The sequence below is a fragment of the Bombus bifarius genome, unplaced genomic scaffold (genome assembly GCF_011952205.1).
Source record: "Bombus bifarius isolate JDL3187 unplaced genomic scaffold, Bbif_JDL3187 scf7180000007992, whole genome shotgun sequence".
Taxonomy (NCBI): domain Eukaryota; kingdom Metazoa; phylum Arthropoda; class Insecta; order Hymenoptera; family Apidae; genus Bombus; species Bombus bifarius.
In genome coordinates this window covers 1,777,815-1,794,491 of record NW_022884373.1, presented here as the reverse complement: position 1 = coordinate 1,794,491, position 16,677 = coordinate 1,777,815, and the positions used below count along the sequence as shown (strand labels likewise).

The following is a 16,677-nucleotide window of genomic DNA, read 5'->3' as shown; positions in this document are numbered from 1 at the left end:
GTACAAAGTATCAAGCGTAACAATAGTTTTATTATATCTTTACAATTACTTGGATTTTTCAAATTTCGAAACACGACTGTCCTCGAACTTTCGAACAGCGCTGTATATCTTTCCGAGCCGTTCTCTCGTTTTCAAAAACGAAAAGTGCTTTAACTTTTTAATGGAATCCCTGGCAAAAAAACGTTGTCTTCGATCATTTGTTAACGACAAAAAAAAAGGACAATACGCTAGGGTTAAGGATAATCAAAAATATCAGAAAACTAAAAGGCGGCATTTAAAAAAAACCAATCGTGAAGCTTCGTATCTGTGCACCCACCTCTCCTTTCGAATGTTTCCGTGCGCCATATCCTCGTTGGTTCCCTCGATCGTGACGAATATCATCGCGCCCCCGATACTGTACAAAAGCACGATAACAAATAAGAAAATGTGCGTGAACCATCGTCTGCTCCAGGAACTGACCTGTGCAGAAATTCGTAATACCGATATCAGTACTAGCCATCTTGACGCGAATATACAACAAGAACACACACGCGAAATCATTTAACGCGGACCTTCTCGTAAAGCCAGAACGCGCTCTTCTCGCCGACACTTAGGCCAGACTTGGTCAGATCCTTGATCCCCTGGAACTGGCTGAAGACGAACTCGCTGGCCTTGTTCGCGTAAATCACCCGTGGTTGGCCGGAAACAGGAGTCATCGGCATGGGGGTTTGGCCGTACGGTGTTGGTACGTACCCCATACCCGGTTGTGGATAGAATTGACCCGGTATCGGAAGTTGAATCTTCAATCTCGGGGGCGGCGCCTGCCGCCCATCCGGCGAATTTGACATTCCTTTAAGGCTTCTTCTTTCGTCGTCGAAAAAAAAAATAAAATAAAATAAAATAAAATGAAAGCTCGTAGTTTATGACGATTAAGCTTTCTTAAAGTATCTTAGAAATCCTTTAGAATCACCTAGAACTATCACAGTCGGTCATCACTCTGTCTCTCTCTTTTTTGTGCTTTAACACTGTAGTTTCTACTTGGTGTTACGTATCACTGAAGATCGAGTGCGTATTAATATATATTTGTGCTTCGAACAGCATCAAGACTTCCTTCTCGGTGTTTCCAATATCGTTAGATCCGAGAACACGCGTATAAATAAATGCTGATGTAGATTCGGTAGGCAAATGGTTAGCTATGTCTTAATTCCACGCGGAATTTAACACAGAAATAGGGTCGTCGGACAATCGGACACGTTTGCCGTGAATTTACAGCCGGCTGTATTCCAAGATACTCGAACCCTCGTCTAGAACGACTCTTAATTTATCATAGAGCCATCGCGTCCCGGATAATCCGGATTAGCTGGTATGCTACTAAATCAAACCACCACTCTGCCAAAACTCAAAAAAATGTCACCACTATGGCGAAATCCAGTTGAAATGGAATTCCTTAATCACATATAATATCTTTCTGCGTAACAACATTCCTTGGAATTTGTTGGCAAAATATAATAAATATTCGGTAAGAAATTGTCCTTTTTCGAACTGCGATCCTTCCAGGTCTCAGAGAAATCACGAGATAAGTCACTATCCAGTGGGATCCAGTTGGGAATCTTTATTTAGATAACATCCTTGTTGGAACTTGTTGGAAAAGGACGTAACAAGTATTCACTCAGAAATTTCTCTCTTTTCACTTCAACGTCGCAGGAGTGAAACGGAGTGACGAGGGGCAAATTTCCTCGAGTTTACAAAAGGAGAACACGAGGGTCGAATATAAAGCTCTAAGGTATGTGATTAGAAAGCAGCGACGAACGCGTACACATGGTACTCGTTGATCTTGACCGTGCTCCTCCTGTTCAATCTCGAACTTGGTGGCTCGGTTGATTTCCAATTTCGTGGCTGCCTAAAATTATTCGAGCGACATACCACGAGTCAGTGACCCCGGATGAGATGCATCTTAGCAATAAATAGATCGACTGTCCGCGAACGTGTCGACGAATTTAAGTATCAGGTACACGAATAGTTCGTGCGCCTCTTCTAATTAACTGATTTATCAAACTCACGCTTACTTTCTAAAATAAAGAACGAGGAAGCGTCTACGACGAGGTGTGAACGGTTAAAAAGATGATTTTTATTTAATAGTAAAGAAATCGAGGAAAGAATGAAATCAATTGAATCCCAGAGGAACGTTGCTAGTTGCGACGAAAGTACTTTCGATGATCGAGTAAAGGATTAAAGAGGATGCTTCGTTCGGTAAAATCTCTTTTCTCGTTGGAGGAATCGTACGAACCGCCGACCGAGTACAGCTTCTTCGTTCAACGATGCAACTCGATATTTCTTCAAGGACTTGTCGTTTTAAAATCAACGCGCACTTTAACGCAGTTTTTCGAGGTTCCTTGGGAGTGAAATTTCCAGTCCACTTATTTCTTAATTAGCCACTCGTCCAATCGAGTCATCGAACGAGTACTACGCTTAGGCTAGCAGAAATTCGTTCCTCGTCGCTTCGCTAAGACTTTTTGCATTTACTATTCGCCCCAAATTCGCGAGAATTTTATCAAACTGCAACCTATTCACTAGAAATTTTATCAAATTGTAACCTATTTACAGGGAATCTTATTAAATAGAATATATTTAATATTTGTTCCTTCTTGTTTAATGTTAGGGAGATTATAATGATCGAATGAAAGCATAACGTGGATTCGAGTAATTTCACAAGCTATCATCGATAACGTATTACGTGTCTGATAAATCCAGTGGCTGCCACTTTCCACTTTCCTCCAGCAGAGTACCCCTCGACAGGAAGAATCCTTTCGTTCGCTGCCTGACTTATCTTATTCCTTCGTTTCTCGCTTCTCGAAGGAACCACGAGGCTCGTTCGTCATTTCACTCTGATCGGGAACATGATCGTGTCAGCCTCCGTTATCCTCCAGCGCGTCATTTGTATCCTTTGTGCGGGACGATTGCGTTTAATTCACTTTCTGGCAACGATCGCGTTTAGCTCTCCTCCCAACGACAATTTGTACAAAACTAGGAAGCTCGTGGCTCATCAATACTGCACTACCAACAGAATTTACATAGCGCTCAGTTCAATTTCTGACTTCCAATTGTTATTTCGAAAGAAAATTGGTTACTCCGGTCCTGTTGGAAGCTGCGTCCGAACATTCAAATTTTATTATTTATTTTATTATTTCATCCTCTTGGAAGCTGTATGCAAAGATTCGCAAATACGAAAATTTGTTATTTGGAGAGAAGGTTTGTTATTTCGATCCTCTTGAAAATTATATTCAACGATTCACATCTGCCCAAAGCTTTGTATCACTATATTATCTCACGTTGCTTTATTTTTATTTCCTCCTTTATTTTCCCTAGGTATTTAATGATTTAATATTTGCTTAATTTTATAAATATTTGCTGTCTCGTCTGTGAAGAAATTATTTGTTAGAGCTTGGCTAATTGCGAGAATGGAATCGCGGTGTTCACTGTTCGCGTGCACTGCGCGTCCCTTTCAGTAATTCTCCCTGTTTGTGTCAGGAACAGAGAAAACCCGGGAACTGTATCGTACGTGGCTCTCGAATACCTCTGGCGACGGCGTCGCGACGCCAACTGACTGAGTGAGACTGGTGCCGGGCGACGAGGCATTTTGAAACGGGCGCTACGATTTACAGGGCCGTACTGGCTACTTAAAAATTCATCTGGCTTATGTAATTTAGTGCGACAACAACTTGCAGGGAACATAAAACACGATGTACTCGTCTCGTCGATGGGATAATGGTATTAGGAAACATATTTGTCTCGAATATATTAAGAACTGTGTTAAAACGCAAACGAGACCAATTTGAGATACTGAGGTAAGTTACGCTTTTTCGATATTCTACAATTCCTATTAAATTATGTTTTTGAAGATTAAGACTCGGGAGAAATTTGATGTACATCAATGAGGTCTAATCTTCAATTTTATTAAATTGAGATAAACTGTGCTATCCAAGAGGATATTTTCCAATTTCTTTTAGATTACGTCTTCGAAAATTAACATTTAAGTGAAATTTGACGCGCATAGAAGATCTTATTTTTTAATTAGAATACTTTTGAAATACCCTTATTATTGTCACTAGATGTTCGTGTACAATCGAATGCAGTACATTGAAGAAACGATATCTGTATCGATGCTTCTTACAGCGAGCAAATATCGCTGAAATATTTTTAAATCGCGAATATCGCATACCACTCGAACGACCAATTCACGAAATCTCACGAAATATTCGATAGTCCAGCATAGAATCCTCTTCACCGTAGAAAATCTGATCTTTCGGACCCTCCGTCTCTGAATCTTCATTGCTTCGTGAACAAGAAGCGCTCTTTGCTGGGAAAAGAGATGTTCCAACGCAGAACGATCTCGAAGTGGGTCACCTATATCGATTGCGCGTCCGAGGGAACTTTTAAAATCGCATCAAACAAACACTCGAAATAAAAACCTATACCGAAGCTAAAAACGTACATCGTATCAGAATCATTTATATCCATTATTCGAGAAGGCAAGTCCAGCTCCTAACACAAATAGCATGCGATTCTATTGTTAATGGAAAATTCTATTCTCGAAAGGCTATTCTCCTAGGCCATTTATCAAAATTGAGGATGTCGTTTTGGCGATGCTGCTGCGTAAAAATGACAGTGGCACGACGAATTTCGCAACGCGATATCCTGCGACACCGTTAATAGTCGGTTAAAGCGATGCCTCCCACGCTTCAACGCGTATTTAGACAAGCTGAAAGAAGATCGAGAGGATGGTCTGTTTGCCAGTGTATACAATTTCGCAGTATGTTTCGCGACATCGATCAAGTGTAAAATCAGATATGGATACAAGTATTTCTATGCAGATAGCGATGAAGTTGTTGTTTTAAAGAAACTTCAAGTTTTTCAGAGTTACGAGAAAGAAACTATTGAAAATTTACTCTTACGGAAATAGCGGTGAAGTTGCGACTCTGGTGAAACTTGGAATCTTCTAAAATCACAAAAATCAAAGGTATTAGAAAGGAGCAATTTTTTAGTCTCTCGTACGGTAAGTGATGATAGAATTATGATTTTAGTAATTCTTAAGTACTCGAAGAACGAACGAACGCAAGATCAGACAGCTGAATTCGAGTTTTCCCAAGATTTGAAAATTGGGGAAAATAGGACCGTGGAGTAGTTTGACTTATAAAATGGCATAATTACAGTGATACATGTGCTCTGTTCGACTTTTGATACAAGCTTGACTCTGGTATGCCGTTTACATAAAAGCGAAAGGGTTGCTTTCTGGATTACACGATACCATTTCAAAAGCACGAGCAAACCATAACCACGAAATAAGCCAGCAACGATACTGGCTATATTTAGACGTGGAAAAAATGTACATTCATATGAAAATACTATTTTGAGAAAACTAATGAGAGAAGAGTATAAATTTCCGGGCCAAGAATAGTTCTCGATTATACCTTGATGATTATTCCTGAGGAAAGGAATGAGGGATATTAAAATCATTTATTTCGACGCTGTAGCAAGATATATTTTAATGAATTAACTATTTTTAGGAATTTTTAAAGCTGAAAGTGTCGAGATTCTCCTAATTATGCTGAAAATCTTCATATCCTATATTCGGTCGTTTCCTCATTTATTTGAAAGTAATTACATGATCTTCGTATAAGGAGCCGTGAAAATTTTCAACTTTTAATAGCGTTTAATAGCTTTAATCTTTGTAATTTTAAAATATTGCAAAATCCATGCTCTTGAAACCGTAAAATGACTGAGTAGATCGCTTTGTTCGCGGTAATTTCATTTGTAACTTGTACTGCGGAAATTACACTATCCAGAGGAATTTGTACATTTTACGCGGAACACGTACCTACTCGATGTTAAAAGTTTTGAAAGGTGAAATACCTTTGAATAATATGGCAAGGAAATAGAAGAGTTAATCCTTTACATCAACTTAACTGCGCCAGCAACTGAATATTTTGTTACTTTGATTGCTTTAAGTTTTCCCTAAGATGATAAATAAAGGAATAATTTGGGAAGGAGAATAATTTTGGAATAACGATTTTGGGAAGAGAGAAATTGATGTTCTGAAATTTATCAGGAAAATTAGTATTGTACGCGTCGTCAATATGAGTACGTAATTCACGATGTTCCAGCCGCATTTGTATGTATAGAGCTATGCACACACATGACTTTAATCTCTCGTCCTTTCATAGAAGGCTGACCCATTTGATACGATGTCCTCAAGGAAATATTTTGCATGACTTGTCAACGAAATTTCTCTAGTACCGCATCTTTATCTGAAAAAAGCTTGTTAAACATCACTTTTTAACATCAGTATTATTTACTAAATTTTATTATAACATATCTACTGTTCATTTGTAATGAAAATTTATTTTATTGAGTGACTATTTGGTAAGGTTTAAAGACAAGGCTTATTAGACAACATTTAAACTTTGTCCTTATATATTGCCCATTATTTATAAATCACGAGATAGTGGAATCATATGCAACGTCGTTTATTATAATGTTTGGCAGGTTTTGTTAGTTGGCGCTCATCGGTAACAATAATTCAGATAGAGAAATATATCTTTTATGTAGACTTAAACAAAAATAGATCTTCTAATATAGAATAAATGAAAATGGATAGCGTATGATTTCTAAATTATCTTGGAAAATAATAATATATTCCATATATAAACCATACATAACTTGAAGAAATCATACGAACAATAAAATTTTTTTACTTCTTTAAACCGACAATGTGATGTACGTTAAACGGATCCCTTATTTTTCAATTGTATCAATTAGTTATAAAAAACGCCACAGTATATGAATCGGTAAGGTAGTGAAAATATGCAAAATAAAATATATGCCAAATTTTAGAACCGATTGCTGATATATATCCATCACGTTTCCATGAACCGTTGGAGACTGGAAATCGTTAATAAATATCACGTGGTTCAATTTCAAATTAATTATAAACGAGCGACCATTTTCCTCGATAATGTATGGACGATTATACGCAACGGGTAAAGCTTCAAATACCTGTGTGGATCTCGGAAACTCAGCAGCGCCATCTTACATCGGACAGCTGAATTACTTATGAATGTAAACTCTCAAGCTAGATTTCCACGTCAACTACATACTTCACAGATACAAAAGACACTTTTACACCTAAAACATGTATATAGTAAATATAAAATTATAACTACTTAGTAGTTTAATATTACTTATTATTTTTACAATTCCAGTATATAGTTTCATCCTAAAATAACATACTTATTCTCATAAAAAAACCAAACAAAAAAACTTATTCCAAATAAAAATAAAATACTTGTAAATATTTAAGAAAGACTCGAGAATATTTCTTTAAATCTCATGAAAAAAAGTGTAATGTTAATAGGAAGAGATAAATGATGATTTCTAAGACTGTCACGTAGAGAACGTAGAGACCAATAAGAAGCGAGGACAGTAGGTCATGGACCAATGAAATCGCTTGGTGTAACGGCTATTAGCGTCTGTGGAGCGTCACCGGGAGCTGACCTTGGCGGCGCTTGGCTGCGGCTGCATTCACGGAAGGCGCCCGAAAACGCTTCGGAAAAAGGCATCGGGGGCAGCGCGCGTTCGTGTCGCCCATTGTTATCCTCGTCGCGTGTAATGGCTACCGTAGAGTTTGTTGACGGTGCTCGGTCTGCTTGTTCGCGCATCGGCCTATCCTGAGCCACGGTACGCGGCGACGTGGCCCAACCTTACGGAAACAAAATCAAAGAGAGCTTTAACGCTGAGGTACCGCCAATTTTATGCAACCGAGAAACCCGCGCTTCGTATACCAGTCGCCGCAACCGCCACCGCGCTTGGACGACATGATCTGCGCGGGTCAACGCTGCTCATTGACAAGCGTGTAACTCAAAACTGATTTCGCGGCATCCACAACAGGCGAAATCTGACCGGCGTTGTGCCCAGTGTTAATTTTAACGGGATCTAACGTATTAAAAAGGTGTATCAAAGCACTAAATCGATCGCCATTGATTTTTCCGTCGCGACCACGGCCCTACCGACACGAGGAATTTGTTTCTCGGATGTTGTATAGGACGAAACATATAAATTAGTTATTAAGGTATCACGATCACCAGGAATAGTAGTGACCAGCTGCGCGGCATTCCGCGCCGCAGTCATGGCAACTAGAAGATCATCCGTTTGGCACCCAGACATGTAACCCGCGGCGCCCGTGTAGACTATCACATGTGAGTATCGTATGTCGCGGTTATACTTGGAGCCCTTGTTTCTTACCTTTATTCTATCATTCTTTTCTTTTTATATTTATCTATAAAAGTTATCCCTAGCTACTTTGGTGTGGCTCCGTTACATATCTAGATGTATCACATACAGCTCCTGTTTTGTTTCCATTTAATGAATGCCTACTTATTGTGCAGGGTCAAAGGCAACACATCAATGGCCCTAGAATCAAATGGCAGCAACGTGGTGTGGTTGAACACAACCCGTCCTGATCAAATACAACAGGTATGCAGCTTGTATACCAGCACGACGTAAAAAAGGAACGAGTTTTCTCCATTGGTATTTATTAGCTTCTCATTGATGCTTAATACGCATAACGTATACCAATGTGTATAGCACGTTGATTTAAACAAAGCCATATAGAATGTCACTGTTTTTTGTGGATGTAGTACAAGACTCGTAATATCTAACAATAATTACCGCTTAACAGAGCCAACCAATCGAACAGCCAGTGAAGTGTTCCATGTTTACTCAAACTGAGCAAACCAATAGTTTTACTCAAACGGAGCAGAGTAATTCGAGCTACGGCGATCAGAGACAGGTTACTACTTTTGAAACTATAAACAGAGATAGGTTTTTACATCTGATTTAAGAAGGAACAGTGTATAAGTAGATCATATCCTTAAATATGTATAATATCTTTCATTAAATAAGTTTCTATATTTTACTTCCTTTTTACATAGATCTGTTATATAAATTTTTAATCAATAATGTATTTACCTATCTCCGTATTTATTATATTAAATATAAGAAATTGTTATTTACAATATTAATTTACAGCAACAAGCAGCTATGTTTGACCCACAACAAATACAGCAGCAGCAAGCTGCTCAAGGTCAACAATCGCAACAGCAACAATCTCAGCAGATGTATGTTACAACAGATAAGAAAGAGGATAAATCCCAGCAGCAATCTGCAACTGCAGACTTCCCTTTCTATTACAATGTCAACATGCTCCAAAAGGTTCAAACAAATGCAGTGAGCACAATCGGTGCAATTACAACCGATGACAAGGGTTGTTATCGTTTTGATGTTCAACCTGTCGGTTATAACACATTATTGAATCAGATGAGTATTGCGGCTGCTACCAATGCAACCTTCAAATGTGATATTTGTGGTTTGGTCTTTGGGCATATGAGTTTGCTGAATCATCATAAACGGATTCATAATACAACACCTAGTAATCTTCAGCAACAACCACAGCAAGTTGTTGTACAAACACCTACAACAGTTACTGTTGCAACTACACCAGAAAGACCATATACCTGTGATGTGTGTGGAGCTTGTTTTGCATTACCAGGAGAATTAAAGAGCCATAAGACAAATATGCACCAAAAACCAAAGGTGCAGATTTGTGAAGATTGTGGCAGTGAAGACCCTTGTGAACATCATCCTACTAAAATTAAAAAGAGTATGTTCATCATTCATTATTTACTGTAAAAATATTTTCCATTGTAGCATGTAACAACATATAAAGTGTTAATATAAGTGGTAATATGAATGTTATTTGGCTTTAACTTTTACAGAAACTTTAAATAATTACTTTGATTTATAGTATATTTTAATATTCTGTATCTAATAAATACTTCAAATGTATTTTTGTTTTTATAGCTATCAAACCTGGTCATCATCCTGTGAAACGAAGGGGCGTCACCAGTGTTACTAAGTGTCATAAATGTAATGGCACAGGAATAATTTTTATTGGTAAGTAAAAATTACCATTGCCATGCTTCATGCAGAATAGAAGAAAAATGTTTGCTATGAAAAATTAGATTCTCTATTGTTTTAAAGTAATATATTATATTATATTAATATATATAATATTAACACGTATAAAAATTAATAAGATAAAAGAAACATTTTTCTTACTAAACCATAATCATCTTTCCTGTACTACTATCATTTCATTACTATCATGATCGTACATCGGGTGGTGTATGGTAGGTAAACACGACGAAAAACTAGATTCTGGAATCAGTTCCCTCGCAAAGTGTGGCGGCTGCAAGGCAACAGGCCGCATCATCATAGGAAGTAAGTCGGAGAAATTAAAGCCAAAGAATAAGGGATTTATATTTCATAGTATATTTTAGAACCGTCTATTAATAATTGGATAATATCATTTAAATTTGTCTACCAATTATAAAAGTTTTAAAAGTCATTATACCTTCTTATACCTTACTTGAAAAAAAAATAAATAAATACCGTTATATCACCGTTTCGAAAAAATAATATTTAGAATCATTTCGTCGTTATTTGTTTTGCTTCTTTCTCGAATTTATAGCAAAAAAATAAGTGTTTAATGCTGCAAAAATTTAGTACCATAAGCTTCTTTCATTGTTTATAGTACCTACCATATTTTATTTGCATGGATTTGTTGTAGATAGACAAAAGTCTTCAGCACTGCTGGTTTTTCCCAATATTAAAAATTTTGAATTTTGGTTGCATCAATTCTGTTTTCTTTTTGGTAGCATTGTCGATATTTACATTTAAGAATCATTGCACGGAATAAAATCTCCCCTAAGGGACAGTTTTATGAATTTGATTCACTAAACTTTAGCATTATTAATATGGAAAAGTTATTTTAGATTTCAGTTCATATAGTTCATTCTTTCTTTATTTCAAGACATAGGCAATAAGGAACTTATTTTGATACTCTGAATATAACTAATCATTCTATACATATATATAATGATCCAAAAATCATCAGATTTAAAACATCTTATCATACCTCATTTCTTATTTTCTGCACTAACTTCCATAACCCGCATGTTCAAATTTCTACATAATATTGTTACATTTTGTCCAAAGCATTAGTTTTGCATCATAAAATGATTTATTGGTGCTATAATGTAGAATTTCTCTTTTCTATATTGAAATCCCCTTTTGGATATATCAACAAAGAGTATATTTTTCAAAGAACCATACACAATCCAGTGTCTCTAATTCTTCAAAGCATTTACTCAATCATCTCGAAGCATATCTTTTTGTAGAACTGGCCCTTCGAGGAAAACTAAGAAATCGGATGTTCTTTTATTTACAGGCGGTAAACAGAACAGTCAAAATCAGGCAGAGAAGCCGTTTCATTGCAACGTATGTGATGGAACATTCTCCAGATATTCGTCACTTTGGTCCCATAAGAGACTTCATTCTGGAGACAAACCTTTCAAGTGCGAAGTTTGTGGCTTAGCTTTCGCAAAAGGTGAATAAAATAGAATCATGCAAATTATGGTAACTTGTTCTAAAAGATCATAATGTACACTGTCAACTTATTTTTACATTCACGCTATTTATTTTTACATTTATAGCTGCTTATCTAAAAAATCATGGACGAGTGCATACTGGTGAAAAACCGTTTAAATGTAGTGTTTGTGGTATGCAGTTTTCGCAAAGTCCTCATTTAAAGAATCATGAGAGAATTCATTCTGGTGAACGTCCTTATCAGTGTGAAGTGTGTGAAAAAACATTCGCCAGACATTCGACCCTTTGGAATCACAGAAGAATTCATACTGGTGAAAAACCTTATAGATGTAATATATGCGGTTCGGCCTTTAATCAAGCTACACATCTGAAAAATCACGCGAAGGTTCACACTGGTGAAAAGCCTCATAGGTAATATATAGCATGTACTTTTAATACTTCGTTATTTCATTTTCAATTTAAACATCTAATCAATATCGTTCTTCCTACAGATGTGATATATGTGAGATCGGATTTTCCGATCGCTTCGCATTAAAGCGTCATCGTGCAATTCATGAAAAGTACGGTCAAACTGCCCGAAGTCAGAATGCGAATAATCCAAGTAACGCACAGCAAGCGAACGCGAGTAATCAGCAGCAACAGCAGCAGCAGCAGCAGCAGCAGCCTCAACAAGCACAGCAAGGTCAACAGGTTGTCGTAGTGAATGCCACGACTCCTGTTACCGTAAGTCAAGGTCAAGGGCAAGCGGTAATGCTCGAAGAAGTCTACAAGTGTCAGGTGACCTTCCCAGAGCCTAAATGATTCAGCTAGAGAATACCTTTCAGGAGCTGGTAAAGGGGTTAATCTTTTAACCTTTTTAAACAAACAAATAAAAAGTAATTAACATTGAAAATGCAACGTACATGTGAACGTATGCAAAAAAAATGTAAAAGGAGATATGGATAACATTGATGAGGAGACAGGTTTCCAGAGTGACTGGCAGCACATTTTATGTGCACATTCTGTGGGAGGATTATTTGGTGACAGTCGGGTATATCTTAAATAAATACGCATGGAAAGGGGATATGATTAAAAAAAAAAAGAGAGACTCAGCGATAGTTTACGCGAGTGAGTAATTTTCATAGGATGTGACTCGGAAGAGTACGGCTCGTAAAAAATCGAAACACTCTCCCGACCACCGGTAGTAACAAAGACAAATTTTTTGTGAATGAATCCGGAGCGATATTAAAGGGAAGAATGAAGTAAAGAAGAAATATTAATAAATCTACTTTATATTTTCTCACTTGAGATAGATGCATTATTTAGAAACATTAACATCGGATCAAATAACATCATTAGAATCGTTTCTAACGATATTGTAGTTACTTCCATTGGTTTGTGAATGCCAAATTGCAAATTAATTTTTGTTTCTTTTTTTTTCTTGTGTATTCGTGGGTCATACCCGTCGCTCTGAACAAAGTTTAATACAAAAAGGTTATAGTGAACGTAATTATATATATACAGGTTCTGTGACTCATTGAACGATAAAAAACACATGTGATAGCTTCGAGTGTATCTTGGCTAAGCAGGAAGTGACAGTAATCTGATCACTCTAATACTATGCATGCTATGCATTTTATTAACGTCGTAGCTAAATGTTTCAGAAACGGATCTAAAAAATACAAATGTCAATAAGTTTGTAGCGAAACGACAGATTTATTTTAAATGCCTGAACCTCGGCCCTTGTTTATTATTGTTTAAGTGAAAAAATGAGAATGATGAATATTGATTTATACATATTATATGGTAATCTTGTTTGTTCTTACAAATTGAAATCAAGAATTAACTTAAGCAAAAAAAAAAGAATAAAATGAAGAAAAAATAGGAATGTTAAAATTAAAATATGACAAAGAAAACATGTAAATCGTCATCGAAAAGGGAAGCTATTGTCATTTTTGCATACGTCTTTATGTTATGAAACTGAAGTCGTGGTACGGAACGATATCGCGATTTGAGCGAGCCCTCTTCCGTCCAGTCATTCGGGATCACAAGAAAAAACTAATTATTGCGTTATTGCAATGACAACGACCACGATTTAACAAAATAAAAAAGAGGAATATGGTGATGACAAAGGTAACGTGTCACGCGAAGAGGATTTCTATCTCACACGGAGTTGCAATAAATAATAGTGAATATCGACGGGCAGACTAATCTGTTTTATAATTTTAAGACCGTGGACTATAATGGATATCAGTTACTAAAATAGTTGCTAGTTTGTAACAGCAAAATAGTTGGCTAGATTATCTATACAATATATACATAATTAATTTTTATATCCCCATTTGTTAAGGACGATGGCCAAACACCATCGCTGCGAACTCTTAAAATAGCGGTGAATCTGAAATCGGTTCGATTGTAATTTTTAAAAAAAAGACATCAACGGTTTCACACTTACCAACTGGTCTGTAACTTTTGATAACGGCAATGATCAGGATGCCACATACGCCATTTTGAGGCAAAGAAACACACTGTTCCTCGGACATCTACATCAACTGTATATTTTTTCCGCCATATAAAATTTTCTTTTTTGATATCTCTTAATTGTTTCGAATAACTTTTGTATAATCCCCCTATTTCGTCTTTGTCGAGAATAATTAATGAAATTAAATATTTCTTTTCGCTCTTTTTTCTTAACTTCACTAAACAAATTGTCGCTAATAGGAACCATTAACAATGAAACTTAATTTTTCAATAGCTATATCAACTTGATATTCAAACTGTTTTTGTACGAAAACGAAACGAATAAAGTAAATAATTATTGTAATAAATGAATCCTAAAACGTATACGGCGAACATACGACTATATGGCTCGGTGATGTCCCAAGAATCGTTTTTTTTTATACAGTATATAAACTGATTATTTAAGTATTAACGGAGAAACGCTATCGAAACGAAATAGGTGATCACAAAGTGATCTACCCTCTGCAATCAAATCGTTGATCAGTAATGGAGAATTTTTTCAAAGAAAATCTGGGATTGGGGATTACTTTGTTTTTATCGCTATAACTTGTAAAATAAAGATAATACTATTATGTTTAATTTACTTTTAATGTGGTCATAATACCTGCTACAGTATTTTCGATTAGATTAGAAAAACTTTTCTCTTCGGTGTTCCCTGAATTTTCCGTTCATCTGATGCTTTTTGATTATATTATATATTTTTTCTTTCTTTTTTTAGTCACACAGTCCTTTACAAGTTTCAACGCTTTCCACAAAACTACGTTTTCGTTTCTATTTTCCTAAGACTGAGTGGTACACAGTTTAGTTGTCTTAACGGTATGCTTCGCCTTAGCATGCCAGTGCAATGATTTCTTCTTAAATTATTGTTTAAATTAATTGTGTAAAACTATGTAATTGTAGTACTTCGAATAGTAATCGTCGATATTCTTGAATTTTCTATTGTTCCTTTAATTAAAACTCAGCCACTTTAGTCGAGAATAGTAAAAACTTGTAAATGATCACCCAAGTTAGAGTGTTTGAAATAAACGACATTTCCTCTGTTACTTCTTTGTATGACAGTGATCTACAGTTCCCGAGGAAAAACAGAGTTTGTAAATATATGTATTAATAATTATACGATGTCTCCAGGTCGAAGAGGAGGGCTCTAATCGTAGCGTTTTACAAAACGACTCACTTTCGTTCGATTAAGCGAGTGAAAGCATGAAAAAATTAGAAGAAAGACAAACACGATTCTTAATCTGTCGAATCCCAAGGCGAGAGCTTGAAATTGTAATGTCTTAGATGCGATTTGATGGGAAAAACTGCTCGAAATAATTACGGAATCAAATGTTAGAAGGATTCTGGTAAAGTATTCAATTTTCTAAAATTTCCAATTGGAAAGATTCAATGTTTTTAAAATTTGTAATTTCCTTTTTTCTTTGTTTTCGATTATTTCTACGTTTCGATTGATTTTTTCAGAATCTGATTCACATGAGCGACTCCCATAATTGTTTTGAGCAGTTCCGAATTGCTGGTTATAAATTAGGAAGATTATCGGGCCCTTTTGTTCGAACGAACTAACGCACTTTTATAATATTGTACCTACGTTAAATAGGAGACCTATCACCGAGAAAGGTTTATAAGGATTGTAAGTAACTAGGTGAATAAGTAATTTTAGGGTTCGCGTCGTAGAAATTATCGAAGGAGATACGGAACTGTTCATAAAGCAACCCCATAAATCGTGATATTCAATAAATTGCTAATCAGTGCCATTTATGAATAAATATTTCTGTTTTCCTTTTCTGTTTCTTTTTTCAAATTGGCCATTTTAAGTACTGACGTACCCCTTCTTCGCTCCCTTGCAAAATCTGGTAATTTTTTTTATCAGGCTCCTTAGATAATATTCTGCGTACGAAATGAAAATTCGGAGCTTCCATTTTAATCAAAACGCCTGGAAGCGTCTTCCTGAGCCTCGCGAGAATATATTCTGACCTATGTTCGGTTGTACATAAGCTCACGAATTCAAATCGCAAATGAACTTAAAGGGAAGAAAGAAATGAAATTACTTTGTTCTATATTGCGTTCGAAACGTATCGATCAATTTACGTAATCATGGAATCCTTCCTTGATCGTTTGAGGAATTAAGGGTCGAGGTTTCAGGACCATCATGTAACCCGGCAATTTCTTTGTAATCGCATTGAGAAGGATTATTGAAGCGCCAGAAAATGTACGATTTTTTTCGACGATAAGAATCATCGAAGACGATCAGTGTCCTTAAAACGTTCGACCCTTTTGCGACCGCGTTGATTTTGAAGTACTGACGGCTTAATGAATTTGCGCATGCCATTCACTCAATGATTAATTCTTATCTGGATTTTAAAGAACGAAAACAAAGAAAGGCTCTTAACGTAACAGTATTTTATAATATAAACGGTAACACACTGATGTCAATGTCCAGATAAGGATTAAGCAGGCATATCGAGGTGAATATACGTAAAAACAAAACTTTGTATAAGTATATATTGTATAAGTCTTGTAACGTGTACAGTTTTTTCGTCCGTGTTCGAAGGAAAGACGAAGGGTTTTTGTACAAAACTATCCTCGTTAAAACACTGCAGACACACGCAAAGGAAAAACGGACTTTCGCGATTCTCTTCCTTTTTTCCGGTTCGCGTTCTTTTTATTTTTCTCCCTCCTTTTGATAACAATATTCGTCGT

General features: G+C 36.3%; 1 protein-coding gene across 3 annotated transcripts; it reads left to right on the top strand.

Annotated features, from left to right (window-relative positions):
• Nucleotides 1–7,517: 7,517 nt before the first annotated feature.
• Nucleotides 7,518–15,023, top strand: LOC117205528 (zinc finger protein 665-like). 3 transcript variants are annotated; one of them, XM_033444009.1, is made up of 9 exons: nt 7,518–8,231; nt 8,421–8,508; nt 8,714–8,824; nt 9,064–9,694; nt 9,895–9,987; nt 10,228–10,314; nt 11,324–11,482; nt 11,589–11,892; nt 11,973–15,023. In XM_033444009.1, coding segments are annotated over exons 1-9 (1,785 nt in total). In that variant the 5' UTR covers nt 7,518–8,229; the 3' UTR covers nt 12,283–15,023. The 3 variants fall into 3 exon arrangements, with proteins under 3 accessions (XP_033299900.1, XP_033299901.1, XP_033299902.1); XM_033444010.1 differs by lacking the exon at nt 10,228–10,314 and having other exon boundaries at nt 7,521–8,231; XM_033444011.1 differs by lacking the exon at nt 7,518–8,231 and having other exon boundaries at nt 8,422–8,562.
• Nucleotides 15,024–16,677: the final 1,654 nt, after the last annotated feature.

Coding starts and splice junctions, on each gene's coding strand:
- LOC117205528 (XM_033444009.1), top strand. Junction 8,509..8,713: donor GTCCTGATCAAATACAACAG/GTATGCAGCTTG, acceptor ACCGCTTAACAG/AGCCAACCAATCGAACAGCC. Junction 9,695..9,894: donor TCCTACTAAAATTAAAAAGA/GTATGTTCATCA, acceptor TTGTTTTTATAG/CTATCAAACCTGGTCATCAT.